The sequence below is a fragment of the Equus caballus genome, chromosome 18 (genome assembly GCF_041296265.1).
Source record: "Equus caballus isolate H_3958 breed thoroughbred chromosome 18, TB-T2T, whole genome shotgun sequence".
NCBI classification, from domain to species: Eukaryota; Metazoa; Chordata; class Mammalia; order Perissodactyla; family Equidae; genus Equus; species Equus caballus.
In genome coordinates, this window is record NC_091701.1 from 64,277,273 (window position 1) to 64,294,051 (window position 16,779).

Here is a 16,779-nt window from a genome sequence, read left to right on the forward strand (position 1 = left end):
CCCTCTCTATAAAGGACTGCTTCCAATAGAATATAATGTGAGCCATGTTTGTAATTTTAAATTTAGTAGTCAGCAACATTTTTTTAAAAGGGAAGAAAACAGGTGAAATTAATTTTGATAATATATCTGTATGAGTTTGCTAGCACCGCCATAACAAGGTAACACAGAATGGGGGGCTTAAACAGTGGAAATTTATTTTCTTACGATTCTGAAGGCTTGAAGTCTGGGGTCAAGGGGTCGGCAGAGTTGGTTTCTCCTGAGGCCTCTCTCCTTGGTTTGTTGATGGCCGGCTTCTCCCTGTGTCTTCACATGGTCTCCCCTCCGTGTGTCTGTGTCCCCATCTCCTTATAATACACCAGTCATATTGGATGAGGGCCCATCCTAATGAAGTCATTTTAACTTAATTTCCTCTTTAAAGGCCATATCTCCAAATATAGTCACACCCTCAGGTACTGAGGGGTTCAGACTTCAACATACGAATTTTGAGGGGACACAAATCAGTCCATGACAATCTCCTAAATATTACCATTTCAACATGTAATCCATTTAAAAATTATCAGTGAAATATTTTACATTCTATTTTTTACTGTCTTCAAAATTCAGAGTGTATTATATACTTACAGCACATCTCAATTGAGATTAAAATTAAATAAAATTTAAAAACCAATTTCTCAATCTCATTCGGCACATTGCAAGTGCGCAGAAGCCCCATGGGGCCCCCTAGTGGCTCCAGCACTGGCCAGGGCAGCTAGTCTAGGGTTTCCCTTGCTGCACCCCAATCCTTTGGAGTAGACATTTAGTGCTTTCTGCAGAGTGTTTTTTTTTCCTACCCTCCATTCTTTCAAATATGTGTTAAGTTTTTATTTTGTGCAAGATTTGAATATATAACTGTAGAGATTTAGTTCTTTGTGAATGGAAGACGTTGCTCCATGCTTTTCTGTTTCTGAGAATACCTTTCCCAACAGCATATTTTAATACTTAGCTGAACCAATGCTGGCCCAGTCCTTTTTCTTTAATATAGTGTGGTAGTCAGCCAACCATCCCTTTACCACAGTTTTATTAATATTTCATACATACTGTTCATTCCAAACTTCAGATACTCATCATTCTAACTGGGACTATTAATACACACCATTTCACTAGTTAATTTGTTATCTGCAAAATTCACTCTTTATTCCTGAACTAATTCATCAGTGTTTATATTTGGTGTGACTTCTGGAATCATCACAGAGTTCTCCTAATAGTCTGACCTTTTTTTTTCCTTCTTGAAGCACAAAGCAACTACTTATGTCTAGGTCATTAAATTAAGTCACGTATATTTTTGGGTTTCATCCCATTAAATTGACAGTTAAGATCTCTATCATATAATTTTATTCTGGGTAGCTGCATGTCCCTTGTGACTTGGAAGCATACAGTCATCATCTTTTTTTTTTTTTTTGAGAAAAATTAGCCCAGAGCTAACATCTGCTGCCAATTCTCCCCTTTTTGCTGAGGAAGACTGGCCCTGAGCTAACATTCGTGCCCATCTTCCTCTACTTTATATGTGGGCCACCTACCACAGCATGGCTTGCCAAGCAGTGCCGTGTCTGCACCTGGGATCCGAACCAACGAACCCTGGGCCGCCAAAGCGGAATGTACACACTTAACCCCTACGCCACTGGGCTGGCCCCAGTCATCATCTTTTTTTAAAGGACGCTTTTCATTATTTTTCCCTCTTAAAATCTTTTTCTTTTTTCTTTTTGTCTGCCTCTGGACCTGTAGCCCTTTGGATGTTATCAATAGACAAACCAAGAATGGCTTCATCTTTTTTCCTTTCCTCTTTTCTTAATTTTTTTTTTCTGGTGAGGAAGATTGGCCCTGAGTTAACATATGTGCCAGTCTTCCTCTATTTTGTATGTGGGATGCTGCCACAGCGTGGCTTGATGAGTAGTGTGTAGGTTTGCACCCGAGATCCGAACCTGCAAACCCTGGGCCACCGAAGTGCAGTGCATGCACTTAACCACTGCGCCACCAGGCTGGCCCCGCTTCTCAATTTTTATATTCCTCTTTCATATCCTATCCAACCTCTTCTGCTGCCTCCCACAGTTTCTCGCTTTTAGATTTTCCATGTTGTTCCACCTGGCTTCTCATGGCCAGATCTAGAGGGTGAAAGTTCGGATTTTTGCTTATTTCACCTATCCTGGATTGGCTAACTTTAATTTTTCTAGTTCCTTTTCTCTCATCTTTCTAAATGGCCGTGCATCTGCTGGACTCAGTCTGTCCAGTTTCTGTTCCCTTTGGTCTGCCTGTCCGAATTGCTGCTGTATATCTACAGCTCATTGTTCTTTTACACTCGGCAGCCATATTTCCATGATGTTGGCAGAAGCATAGTCTGTGAGGGAGTTTATCTTGCCCAAGATCACACACTTTAGCTAGCGCAGCAGACTCAAGCTGACCCCAAGTTTCTTGACTGGTGCTTTCTTTTCTACACAACACTCCATTCAAAAATTATTAACAGCTAATTTGGGATAGAAGTAAAAATTTCAACTAATTGTATTATATCCTATGTATCTTTTTCTTCCTTTTCATTCTTGATTATCTCCACTGATCTGTTTAAAAATAAGCAGCCATGATCCCTTTTGCATTCAGGTATGCAAACAAGTCGATGAGTGCATATGATGTATATAAATGTGTGTGTATATATGTGTATTCACATACATCCACATATACTGGTATATACTACGTATGTGTCTTATACTATTTTTTCATATAGAAAAAATAAAGTGTTTTTTTGTAGGCTCATATTCTCCTTGACTGTGGTGAAGACAATGTCTGTAAACCCAAACTGGAAGTTTCTGTGGATAGGTAAGTTTTCCTCCAAACAGTAAATAGTATAATAAGAAATTTAAATGGAAGAGCACATTTTTCTATTCAAAATAATAATATATTTTAATGAGAATTAGTTATATAGAAAGATAATGTACTATTTTCTATAATTGTAAAACAATCAATATTGAGCTTTAAAAAAATGTACACTATTGTCACTAGTTGCCTAGGTTGACAGTCTTGTTTCCATTCACCATTGGGTAGTGTCCCAAAGTAATACTATATTCTTTTAAAGATACACTTTGTTGTAGACATACTCTTAACTAAAGGAATCTGATTGCATTTTATATGGTGTATAAATTATAAAGAATATTGTGAGAATCGTGACAAATGATTAGTTAAGCTTTCAGGAAAAAAATCAGGGAATTAATAGTACTTACTAAGAGATAGAAAATTGCTTCTGTAATAGATGTGAATGATAGTGATGCACTAGTGGCATCAGTGTGTTCTTTTACTGACAGAAGCATTGGATTTGCACCCACTGTGCTATTTCCAGTTTTCTATTGAGCTGTGAAGTAGTCTTAAAATATCTTGAGACACTGTTGAATGTGTCAGTGCTGTCTATTTATCTCTTATTTCTTTGAACAGTCATGCTCTCCTTGTGCAGTCTTTTTTCATTGTCTAGATTTGTATTAACTTGCAGTGATCAAAAGAAAATCTATATAGGGGACGACAATCCTCTGACATTGATTGTTAAAGCTCAGAATCAAGGAGAAGGTGCCTATGAAGCGGAGCTCATCATTTCCATCCCACCGCAGGCTGATTTCATCGGGGTTGTCCGCAACAGTGAAGTAAGCAAGCTGCCTCTTTAAAAATCGAAATGCACTCCTAGGTCTCATTAACATTAATGAGCTACTGTCCTATTAGGCTTGTAAAAGCTTAGCCATTCTACCTAAGGATAAATTGCTAGACAATGGCGTGCCTATCTTACATAATTCTTTTCAAGCCTAATGCTTTGCATAATGCATTGATAGGACACTTGTAGAATTGCTAGTTAGTGCCTAAAACAAGGTCAGAAAGATAAAGTGTCTGAGCCTGTCCATCAAATAATTTGTCAGGGGTAATATGGTTATGTAACTAAATCCTCTGGGGACCTTTCAGAATATTTTTATGTTTGTATGTGGCAATTGTACACAATTCTGGCTTCTCCTGTACCCCCTATTTGCTCAAATACATGTATTTACTTTGTAAAACAAGAAACTTAAATATCCAACTGCATGCTATTGTCTAGGAACTTTATAGTCTTATGGCGTCTGCTTTTTTTGGGGGTCATTAATTTATTTTCCTTTCAATCTTTGTTCTTTATCAAAGGCCTTAGCAAGACTTTCCTGTGCATTTAAGACAGAAAACCAAACCCGCCAAGTGGTATGTGACCTTGGAAACCCAATGAAGGCTGGAACTCAAGTAAGTTATTTTAATTAAATGGATTTTTTTTTTCTTTTAAAGAAAATAGCATATTTCTCTGTGGGTTTATCCATAGTAATTTTTTTAATAAACACTTCAAAATAGTGTCATTAAATTGGTTTTGATTTAGAATGTAAATTAGCAGAGTTTTAGTTTTGACGAAGGCACTAAAATAATGGGTTGTGCTGTTGTACTGTATTCAATAAGCTGCTTTTTACACGGCCTTCAATTTGGTAAATGGATGAGAACATGGTTCAAATTGAGGACTGAAATTCTAACTTTGATATTTTAAACTAATGCTTTAATGAATCCTCAAAGCACTCTGACAAATACCAAGACTGTCATTCTCAGCTGAGATAGAATTTTCTCATTAACTTGAAACCTGTATGGTCCTCCCGAGCAGGATCAAAGAGCATCCCCTTCAGGTGGTGGAGAAGGGAGCCCAGGAGCTTGAGAAGAAGCACTCACTGAGTCACTTCCCAAATCCTCTAAAAAGGAAACAAAATACACCTTGTAGAATTTCTAGTATCAAGGAAAAATGGCAGTATATATTTCATGTTACTTTTTCAATAAAATTTAATTTAATAGCACATATCGGTAATTTGAAGATGTGCAATAATATGGGGTTAAATATTCTGTATTTACCCTAAATAACATTTCTCCTATTAGCTGTTGTTTAAGGGTACAAACTTGCAACTAGTAGTAAATAAGTCTTAGAGCTCTACTGCACAGCATAGTGAATATAGACAACAATATTCAGCATTCACAGTATTCAATATTCATAGTATTATAATTCTCAAACTTGCTAAGAGACTAGGTCTTAATTATTCCAGCCACAAAAAAGAAAAGCGAATTATGTGACACGATAGAGGTGCTAACTAGTGCTACAATGGCAATCATATTACAATTTACAAATGTATCAGATCAACATGTTGTACGCCTTAAATTTACACACTCTTATGTGTCATATACTTCAGTTAAAATAAATGTTTCATATTGAAGTATGTTTTCTATTAAAAGTTATTATTGTTTCTAGATGTATGGTCTCTTAGGGAAGAGGGCTTGAACGGAGTACCCTGAATTGCATTTTTTCACATATATTTAACACAATATTTCATTAACGAGGGAACATGCTTTTTATTTTTCCATATCCTCATTCTCTCTAGCTTTCCCACTCACCGCCCGTTCAGTGTAGATCATTCCAGGTTATTTCAAATCCCACGCCAGGCTCTGTAAAGTGGGAGGCAGTTTGATGAAGTCCCCTAGAAGTGCCTTTTTTTTTTTTAAGGAAGATTAGCCCTGAGCTAACATTTGCCACCAATCCTCTTCTTTTTGCTGAGGAAGACTGGACCTGAGCTAACATCCGTGCCCATCTTCCTCTACTTTATATGTGGGACACCTACCACAGCATGGCTTGACAAGCGGTGCCATGACCGCACCTGGGATCCAAACTGGCGAACCCCAGGCCACTGAAGCAGAATGTGCACATTTAACCGCTGTGCCACCGGGCTGCCCCCCGAAGTGCCGTTTTTATGTATCATTTATGCGGTCCCCAAGGAGCCTGCTTTCTCTTATCTTGTAGCTCAGTTGTTCTCTTTAAAATAACAGTTTTCTGCCTGCAGAAGTTAGGATGTTCAATGTTGGTAGAGTGGTGAGAGGTGTGGAGAGATTCTCATTCTGGCTCAATTCATTCCTTCGTTAGCCAAGTTCTCACTCTTGTTAACCATCCATTTCTTCCTTCCTGCTCCATATGTGAACACAAGTTCAGTTGTTAGCTTCCTGCGACCAAATAATTGTGCATAATTGTTGTGCTTTCATTGGATCAACAAGCATTGACTTTTGCATTTGTTAGAAAGATAGTTAATATTATAAAGAGATATAATTATATTTAATAATTGTTAAGTAGGCTCCGTTATGAATTGGCCCAAGTATCTTAAATAAAAGAGATTCAATAGAAGATGAGATTTAATTGTCTTTGTTAGAGTACTTTCAGTTTTATTGTAAGTTCAGAAAAACCCTATATTTGGAAATTGGATTTGAAATTTCACTGATTAGACATTGTTTTAACCTATGTTAGCATCTTTTCCTCCCCCTTCAGCTCTTAGCTGGTCTTCGTTTCAGCGTGCACCAGCAATCAGAGATGGATACTTCTGTGAAATTTGATTTGCAGATCCAAAGGTATGAAAACAACTTTTTCGAGTTTATAATAACTATTGAGGACATATTATTTGTTATAAATGTATTATGTAATATACTTTAAATATTATGGAACAGAATAGACTAAAACTTAAGTCCTTGATTCTACCGTTTCTTAAAATCAATATTTATATTATAAGAATAATTTTATCATCAGTTTTGAGTTTGTCAAACAAAACTAAGAAGTAAAACTTGGTCATCTTTTTGGAATTAAATACTTATAAAAGTCATTATGTGATTTGTAAGTGTTTCATTTTTTTGTTGCTTTTAATTTGTTCATTTTTAGTTTTACTGCATTTGCCTCTGTGTGATTTTGACGATGATTATGCTCAATTCAGTCCTAAATATATTTTTTTCTTTTTCAGCTCCAATCTTTTTGACAAAGTAAGCCCAGTTGTATCTTACAAAGCTGACCTTGCTGTTTTAGCTGCTGTTGAGATAAGAGGGTCAGTATGATTACTGAGTTGAGTATCTCATTCTGGTGATTTAAACTATTTCACTAAGTAGTTCCTTTTTAAAAGTAACTATGAGGCCCCCTAGCTTGTTTTGGACGTAGGCACTCGGTGGTTAGTGGTGGTTTTGCTAGAACTGCAGCTCCTGTAGAAAGAAGAAGGTCCTACGTGTGTCCCAAGCCCCGAATAACTGTTTGGTAATCCTCTGGAAATAAACCAGATCTGGCAACAGCAGGCACAAAATAAGTTTATTGAACTTTATGCAAACTGACTTATCAATTCACCTGTTACATTAGAGTCAGTAAAGCGTAGTGTGTGTGTGTGTGTGTGCGCGCGCGTGCGCATGTACACATGCATGTATAGTGGGTTTTTTTTTTTAATTAGTTCTGATTTTATTCATTTGGATACAGGCTACTTTTGAAAATGGACTGACCATATCATTTTGATATTCATGGTAGGTTTTCTTTGGTCATTGTTTAGAGTCTCAAGTCCTGATCATATCTTTCTTCCGATTCCGAATTGGGAGCACAAGGAGAACCCTGACACTGAGGAAGACGTTGGGCCAGTCGTTCAGCACATCTATGAGGTTTGCAGTTCTTGGATTTAACTGATACCTAGTAGAGAGCCGGCAAAGAGAGAACAGAGGGACTATTTTTAAAAAAACAAATCTATTTAATTTTTATGTACACTCTGCATAGTTTAAGTATATACCAGAGATTTCTTTGAATTTTTTCCCTATTCATAAGTTCATTTTTATTAGATAAGTAGCTTCTAGTGGGTAAAGAAAGCAGTTTATACAAATTCTTGTTTAAAACCAATTTTTGAATAAAAACAATAGGTCATTGAATATTTTCACACAGACATTTTGCAATTCTAACTAAAAATCGAAAATGCCTATAGCAGAACATCCAAATTTTGTTTCTGCAGGAAGAGAATTTTCTACGCTATCTTTCATTAGTAACTTTTCCATATTTTCCTCTTTTGTTTATATTTTCATTCCAACACATCCTGCCCTACGCTAGAGGCAAATGTGGAGTTTCATCTCTTTTGCATAATAATGGGCATGTTGCAGTATTACGGTTACTATGGTAACTCTGCTGTTGTTCAAATCCTGTTGCTAATGATCCCTAAGGTTGGTGTAGGGGAAGGGTTATAGAGTAGATTTTTGCCGAAAGTGTTTGCCTTTTCTTTTCCTCATTAGCTGAGAAACAACGGTCCAAGTTCATTCAGCAAGGCAATGCTAAACCTTCAGTGGCCTTACAAATACAACAATAACACCTTGCTCTACATCCTGCAATACGATATTGATGGGCCAATGAACTGCACCTCAGATATGGAGATCAACCCTTTGAGGATTAAGGTAATGTGGTTAATAGCAGCACTTCATTATGATGACGTTTTATTGCCTTTCTTTCTGAACCCATAAAAGAAATAAGTGAAATAAAACAACTATTCTAATCCACAGACCCACTCTGCAAAAATATTTTAGTTCATAACCAGTACACTAAGAATTAAATTGTTTATTCGTGACATGAGTAAAGGTTGATTCTGGGAAGTCCTAGTGAACGGTGTATTTGCGAAGTGTTTCGTGAGCCTCAGGAGATATTCGTAAGTGACTCAGTTTGAGTTTAGTTCCATTGCCTTGTGGTTTATCCACTATAATGTTGTGTTGAGGATGTTTGTTGTTGAAATTTTTGTCTTTGGGATAAGATACAACATTTTACTGTGGCTCTCTTGACTTACATGACCTAGAAAAATGTCATTTTATGGAATTCTGTATACTTTGGCTACAGTCATCCCCATCCTAGCACATAAGTTTTGACAAGAAGCTGTTGCACAATTTGGACTAAGGAAAGTTAAGAAAACAAAACAAAAGATGTATGTTCCTAATTAACACTCATCACAGATGTACACTGTGAAATTTCAGTCTGTTTCTGTGTTTTATCAGTTTCCTGTCTCGCTGTGCAAGGGGAGAAAATCATGGCTAGGCAGAGGTAACTTTTTTCTACATACGAAAGACTCTAATCTTTATTTTCTATGCTTACTTTTCACCTTATATGTTAAGTGGTGAGTTTTCTATTGTACCAAATTTCCAGTCACTGTTTTAATCACATATAATAGTTTATGCCAAAATGTCCATGTAAAATGTTTTCCATTATTATTTACCACCAGTTTATTGTAATCATAGATCTCAAATTCGCAAACTGAAAAGAATGACACAGTTTCTGGGCAAGGTGACCGGAACCATCTCATCACTAAGCGAGATCTCACCCTCACTGAAGGAGACGTTCACACTTTGGTAAGCGCCATCTCAACAACAAGCACTTTAAACATTTAAAAATAAGTGATTGTAGAAGCGATGCCAAAGCACATTTCAAAAATAACAACAGCTGTGCTTGAAAGAACTATATATACTTTTATACCATCCATTCTTCATAATTTCCTTGTTCCTGGTCAAATTAATGCCAAATTTGCTTCAAATGATCTGACTTTATAGATTGCTAATGAAAATATTTTATGGTCCAACTTATTTTTCTGACTACACTCCTTTAACTGACATTTCTCCTGGCCTCATCCTGATCTTTGAGGCTTTAGTGCAACACTGCAGGAAAAACCCAGAAGGCCTCAATAACAATATATTACAATAATGATTAACATTGTGATCAACTTTTTTTGAGTCAGCCTATGTAATGACTATAATCTTAGAAAGGGCTTATCATTTAAGTGTTTGAAATTTAACCGATCTGCAACCCATCACCAGGCAGAGAACCTGGTGCAGTGTTTACGTTCATTAGCCGTCAGCAGTCACTTCACGTCACCAAGTGCCATGGTCCTTCTTCGTTCTCATCCAATTCAACTGCTCAGTGACTTTTGGCCGTTAATCACCTCCTTCTTCGTGAAGCACTCCTCATTCATTTCTAGGACACTACTCTCTTCTGGTTCTCCACCTACCACAACTGACTACTTCTTCTTAACCTCCATTTTCAGACCTTTAAACTCTGTAAGAGTATTCTAAGGCTCAAATCTCACATTTCTTGTCTGCTCCACCTACATTCGTTCCTTAGATCTGTGCTATAATATTGACGTCTCTGTCAGCCACATTTCAAGTGTTCAATAGCCCCATGAGGCTAGGAGCTACTGCTTTGGGAAGTGCAGATATCCCCATACTGATGATATCTGTCGTGTAGAAAGTTCTGTCAAACAGTGCTGCACTAGATGATCTTACTCACTGTCATGGCCCTTAATACCACCCCTGTGTGGATGACTTTGATTTATATATCCAGTTTGATCCTCTGCATTGAACTCCAGACTTGATCATCCAACTGCCTAGTAGAACTCTTCTTAAATATTTAATAGGAATCTTAAACTTAACTCTAAGAATGTACCCTTGAGTTTTCCCAACTCTGCTCTTTCTACAGCATTCCACATTTAGTTCTCTGTCCAAAACCTGGGCATCATGCTTGACTCCTCTCTTTCTCTCAAATCTCATGTTCTTATATCAGCAAATTCTGTTAATGTCTACTTTCAGAAGACCCAGAATCTGGCCCCTTCTCATCAGCTCTACCACTGCCATAGCCTAACCCAAGCCACCGTCCTCTCTCACCTGGACTATTCTCAAACCTCTAGTTGGATTCCGTATTTCTACCTTTTCCCTGCTACCATTATTTGCCATCAGAAGCCATAGTGATCCTTTTAAATATAGGTTAGATCATGTCACTCTGGTCCCTTCCCACCTAACTCTGAGAGAAAGCCAGAACCTGGGAAGCCTTGAAGCCAACAGAATCAAGGCCCTTCCGCATTTCTGCCTGCATCTCCTCTCCTCTCTCTGTTCCTCGCATTCTGGCTGCCTTGGCTGTCATTGAATAGACAGCCCCAAGCATGTTTCTACCTCCAGGCTTTGAAAATTGCTCTCCCATCTGCCTGGAGTGCTCCTTGTCCAGATATCCCTGTGGCTTATGTCCTGTCTCCTTCTGGTGTCCATAAAGGCAGAGTACGACAGAACTTCCCTGGCCAATACGTATGAAATAGAAATTACTTCCTACCCCCACCTCATTTTCCATCCTGTACACTCTATCCTCCTAGAGAATAGCATTTTTTAAAAAATTGAGATAAAACTTGCATAATATGAAATTCACCATTTCAGCCATTTTAAACTATACAATTTAGTGATTTTTAATATATTCACATTGTGCAACCACCATTAACCAATTACAAAACATTTTCATCATTTCAAAAGGAAACTCTGTACCCATTAAGCAGTCCCTACCCCTTCTTCCCTGCCACCAGCCCCTGGCTTTCTGTCTCTAAGGATTTGTCTGTTCTGGACATTTCATGTAAATGAAATCATACAATATGTGGCTTTTTGTTTTTGGCTTCTTTGACTTAGTATAATGTTTTTTAGGTCATCGTGTTGTATGTAGCATATATTAGTACTTCAGTCATTTTTATGGCTGAATAATATTCCATTCTGTGGGTATACCAGATTTTGTTTGTCTATTCATCAGTTGATGAACATTTGGGTTCTTTCCACTTTTTGTCTGTTTTAAATAGTGCCATTATGAACATTCATACACAAGTTTTTTTGTGAACATATTTTTTCAGTTCTCTTGAGAATAAACCTAGGAATGCAATTGCTGGGTCATTTGGGAGCTCTGTTTAACTTTTAAAGCACTGCCAAACTATTTATCCAAGTGGTTGCACCATTTTACATTCCCAACTAGTGATGGATGAGGTTTCCAGTTTCTCCACATCCTTGCCATCTCTTGCTATTGGCTTTTTTAAAATTAAAAAACGCTTTTTTATAGTCATCATCAGTGTGAAGTGGTATCTCTTTATGCTTTATTTGCATTTCCCTAATGACTAATGATGATGAGCATCTTTTCGTTTGTATATCTTCCTCTGAGAAATGTCTGTTCACATCCTTTCCCCGTTTTTAAATTGGGCTGTTTGCCTTTTATTGTTGAGTCGTAAAGCATTCTTTATATATTCTGGCTGCTACCCTTATCAGGGCTATAATTGCACATATTTTTTCTCATTCTGTAAGTTGTCTTTTTACTTTCTTTTTTATTTTATTGAGGTCATATTGATTTATAACGTTGTGTAATTTCAGGTGTACATTATTATATATCAGTTTCTGTATAGACTGCGTGTTCACCACCAATAGTCTAGTTTTATCTTTCACTGTATATATGTTCCCCTCTACCCCTTTTGCCAACCGCCTGCCCCCTTCCCCTCTGGTAACCACTAATCCGTTCTCTTTATCCATGTGTTTGTTTATCTTCCACATATGAGTGAAATCATGTGGTATTTGTCTTTCTCTGTCTGCTTATTTAGCTTAACATAATACCCTCAAGGTCCATCCATGTTGTTGCAAATGGGACAGTTTTGTCTTTTTTTTATGGCTGAGTAGTATTCCATTGTATATATAGACCACATCATCTTTATCCATTCATCAGTTGATGAGCACTTAGGTTGCTTCCACGTCTTGGCTATTGTGAATAATGCTGCAGTGAACACAGGGGTGCGTAAATCTCTTTGTATTGTTGATTTCGTGTTCTCTGAATAAATACCTAGTAGTGGGATAGCTGGATCATATGGTATTTCTATTTTTCATTTTTTGAGAAATTGCTAAAAATCTACTGTTTTCCATAGTGGCTGCACCAGTTTGCATTTCCACCAGCAGTGTATGAGGGTTCCCTTTTCTCCACATCCTCTCCAACATTGTTTTTTTGTCTCGGTAATTATAGCCAAGTGTATTACACCTGTCGGTATTCTGACGGGTGTAAGGTGATATCTCATTGTAGTTTTGATTTGCATTTCCCTAATAATTAGTGATGTTGAACATCTTTTCATGTGCCTGTTGGCTATCTGTATATCTTCTTTGGAAAAATGTCTTCATATCCTCTGCCCATTTTTTGATTGGGTTATTTGTTTTTTTGTTGTTGAGTTGTGAGTTCTTTATATATTTTGGAAGTTAACGCCTTCTCAGATATATGATTTGTGAATATTTTCTCACAGTTGATGGATTGTCTTTTCGTTTTGTTCATGGTTTCCTTTGCTTTGCTGAACTTTAGTCTGATGAAATCCCATTTGTTTATTTTTTCTTTTGTTTCCCTTTTCTGAGTAGACTTAGTATTCATGTCTATTTAAAGAAAAGAAAAGATGCTGTTAAGACCCATTTCACAGAGGGTACAGCCTATCTTTTCTTCTAGAAGTTTTATGATTTCTGGTCTTACATTCAAGTCTTTAATCCATTTTGAGTTGATTTCTGTGTATGGTGTTAGATAATGGTCTGCTTTCATTCTTTTGCATATGACTGTCCAGTTTACCCAACACTATTTATTGAAGAGACTCTCCTTTCTCTATTGTATGTTCTTGGCTCCTTTGTCAAAGATTAGCTGTCCATACATGTGTGGTTTTATTTCTGCACTTTCAATTCTGTTCCATTGATCTGTGTGTCTGTTTTTGTACCAGTACCATGCTGTTTTGATTACTATAGCTTTGTAGTGTATTTTGAAGTCAGAGATTGTGATGCCTCCAGCTTTGTTCTTTTTTCTCAGGATTGCTTGGGCTCTTCTGTTGTTTCATGTAAATTTTAGGGTTCTTTGTTCTGTTTCCATGAAGAATGTCATTGGGATTCTGATTGGGATTGCATTGAATCTGTAGATTGCTTTAGGTAATATGGACATTTTAACTATGTTTGTTCTTCCAATCCATGAGCATGGAATATCTTTCCATTTCTTTATGTCTTCTTCGATTTCTTTCAATAATGTCTTATAGTTTTCAGTGTATAGGTCTTTGACCTCTTTGGTTAAGTTTATTCCTAGGTATTTTATTCTTTTTGTTGTGTAGGTAAATGGGATTGTATTCTCAACTTCTCTTTCTGCTAGTTTGTTCTTTTTACTTTCTGGATAGTCACCTTTGAGGCAAAAATTTTTAAATTTGAAGAAGTCTAAATTTCTTTTCTCAAGTCTGTTTCTTCTTTTGTTTCTTGTAATTTTGCTGTTATATTTAAGAAACTCTTGTGTAACCAAGGTCCTGAAGATTTACACCTAAGTTTTATGGTTTTTTAAGTTTTCTGTTTTTAGCTCTTAGATTTATATCCCTGATCCATACTGAGTTAATTTTTGTATTTGGTGTGGAGGAGAGGCCCAGATTCATTCTTTTGCATGTGGCTATTCAGTTGTCCAAGCATCATTTGTTGAAAAGACTGTTTATCCCCCTCAAATGGTCTTGGCACCCTTCTTGCAAATGAATTGACCATAAATGTATGAGTTTATTTCTAGACTCTCAATTGTGGTCCATTGATCTATACCTGTATTGTTTCTGCTGGTACCAAAATCTTTTGATTATTATAGCTCTACAGTAAGTTTTGAAACTGGAAAGTGTGAGTCATTCAACATTTTCTTCTTTTTCAAAGTTTTTTTGGCTATTTGGGGTCCCTTGCAATTACATATAAATTTTAGGATCAGCTTGTCCATTTCTAGATAAAAGGTAGTTGGAATTTTGATAGTGACTTTATTGGATCTGTCTATTAATTTGAGAGTATTCCATCTTAACAATATTAAGTCTTTCAGTCCTTGAACATGAGATATCTTTCTATTTATTTAGGTCTTCTTTAATTTCTTTCATAAGTATTTTGTAGTTTTCAGTGTACATGTCTTACATTTCCTGGATTAAATTACTTCCAGGTATTTTATTCTTTTTGGAGGCTATTTTAAATAGAATTATTTTCTTAATTTTATTGTCAGATTTTTCATTGCTAGTGTATAGCTATATAGCTATGTACAAATGCAGCTTGTATACAGCTTTGTATAGCTGTTTCAAATACAGCTTGTATTTGTATATTGATTTCATATTCTGCACCTTTTCTGTACTTACTTATTAGTTCTTATGGTTTTATTATGGATTCTTTAGTGTTTTCTGTATATAAGATCCTGTCATCTGTGAATAGAGATCACTTTACCTCTTCCTTTGCAATCTTGATATCTTTTAATTTTTTTTCTTGCTTAGTTGCACTGGCTAGAACCTTCTGAACAATGCTAAATAGAAGTGTCATGAATTGGCGTCATTTTCTTGTTCCTAATCTTGGGGTGAAAGGATCCATTCTTTTACCATTATGTATGATGTTAGCTATAGGCTTCTCATAGATCCCCTTTATCAGGTCAAGGAAGCTCACTTCTCTTCCTAGTCATCAACTAGAGGTGCCCTTTACTGGACAGCATTGTTGTGAGGTGTATGCATGTGACATATCTAATGCAGTTTGACCAGCACATATGAGGTAGTGAATATCTGTTATTTTCACCTGCCTGCCTTCAAGTTCCTGATAAAGATGCTGAATGTGGCAAAGACCATCGGCATGACACTTGGTTTCTACAGGTCTGACGTGGAATAACTGTTAAAGATTCACTCGCTTCTTTTTCTTTCCCACAGACACATTGTGATCTGATTTTTATGTCGTACTAAAATCACCATGCTCTGGGTTTGCCTAAAGAATTTTGAATTCTAGCCGTAAAAGTGAATCTTGTAATATTATAGATCTTTTCCTCCTATAACAAATCACATTAAAATCAACCCTTCCTTAACAAAAAGCCTTCAAAGAGTCAATTATTAGCCTGTCCATTTTAAACCTTATTCCTATAAGGCAAAAGAATCTGGATCATCTCTTAAGCCTTTGCATAAAACAAGTATAATGTGTAATTTTCATATGTTGAAGAGATGATAGAACGACCTTTTCTTGTAAGTAAATAATTTGTTTTGGCAGGGTTGTGGAATTGCTGAATGCTTGAAGATTGTCTGCCAGGTTGGGCGGCTAGACAGAGGAAAGAGTGCAATCCTGTATGTGAGGTCTCTGCTGTGGACCGAGACCTTTATGAATGTAAGTGGACAGATGCAGCATTCAGCAAACTTCTCCATTTTTTCAAAGAAATGAAAAAGGCCTGTCATCAGGAAATCATTTCACTGTTGTTTCCACACAGAAGGAAAACCAGAATCATTCATATTCTCTGAAGTCATCGGCTTCATTTAATGTCATCGAGTTTCCTTATAAGAACCTTCCAATTGAGGATATCTTCAACTCCACATTAGTAAGTCGTTGATTTGGGGCAATGGAATAAATCCACTCAGTTCAATGCCATAGATGTTTTTATTCTATTTTAAATAATGGCAGTTTAACTATTTTGGTAGTTTTAAGTAATTAAGAGTTATTTGATGGGATTATAACCTGGTTTAATAGTATTGTTTTACTCCCCCACCCCGGAGTTATTAAAGCTTTACTTTAGCATCTTGTCCTCTGTAAGAGATTGTTAGCATGTACTAAATTTCACTGGGGGAAATTTGGGAAATTTCTCCCCACGTTAGAAATTAACTGCAATAAGTAAAAGCATTTTAAAGATCTTAAATTTGAGGATTAAAAATGGGACCAACATATCATAAACTGGATAGGATTATTTAAAAATCGTTTCAGAGGCAGTCAGAAGTTAACCTATTTGGGAGACTTTTTGTGTGTCTGTACATGCTACCAATACCAAATAAATGATTGTACACAAGAGAAGAAAATAATGTGAATACCATTAAGGTAAAATATTGTGGGCATTCAGATATTTGTTGAATAAGTCAGTGAACTATTTTTAAAACTCAAACTTTTTTCCCCCAACAGGTCACCACTGATGTCACCTGGGGCATTCAGCCAGCACCCATGCCTGTGCCTGTATGGGTGATCATTTTAGCAGTTCTAGCAGGGTTGTTGTTACTGGCTGTTTTGGTATTTGTAATGTACAGGGTAAGTAATGGACTTAGAAAGAGAGGGAGGGAGGGGAAGCAGAAGAAGAGAGGGAGAGAGGAAGAAAAAGGAGGAGGAATG

The 16,779-nt window shown here is 36.6% G+C and overlaps 1 protein-coding gene across 2 annotated transcripts in view; it reads left to right on the forward strand.

Annotated features, from left to right (window-relative positions):
• The window catches only part of ITGAV (integrin subunit alpha V), an 84,535-nt gene that overhangs the window by 63,821 nt on the left and 3,935 nt on the right, over positions 1-16,779 (forward strand). For both annotated transcript variants that reach the window (XM_023622166.2, XM_023622167.2), the window contains exons 19-29: positions 2,777-2,844; positions 3,509-3,656; positions 4,177-4,269; positions 6,368-6,447; positions 6,831-6,911; positions 7,398-7,503; positions 8,119-8,277; positions 9,106-9,216; positions 15,682-15,795; positions 15,896-16,003; positions 16,576-16,698. In XM_023622166.2, coding sequence (XP_023477934.1) covers positions 2,777-2,844; positions 3,509-3,656; positions 4,177-4,269; positions 6,368-6,447; positions 6,831-6,911; positions 7,398-7,503; positions 8,119-8,277; positions 9,106-9,216; positions 15,682-15,795; positions 15,896-16,003; positions 16,576-16,698 — 1,191 coding nt within the window. The remainder of the gene's footprint in view (positions 1-2,776; positions 2,845-3,508; positions 3,657-4,176; positions 4,270-6,367; positions 6,448-6,830; positions 6,912-7,397; positions 7,504-8,118; positions 8,278-9,105; positions 9,217-15,681; positions 15,796-15,895; positions 16,004-16,575; positions 16,699-16,779) is intronic.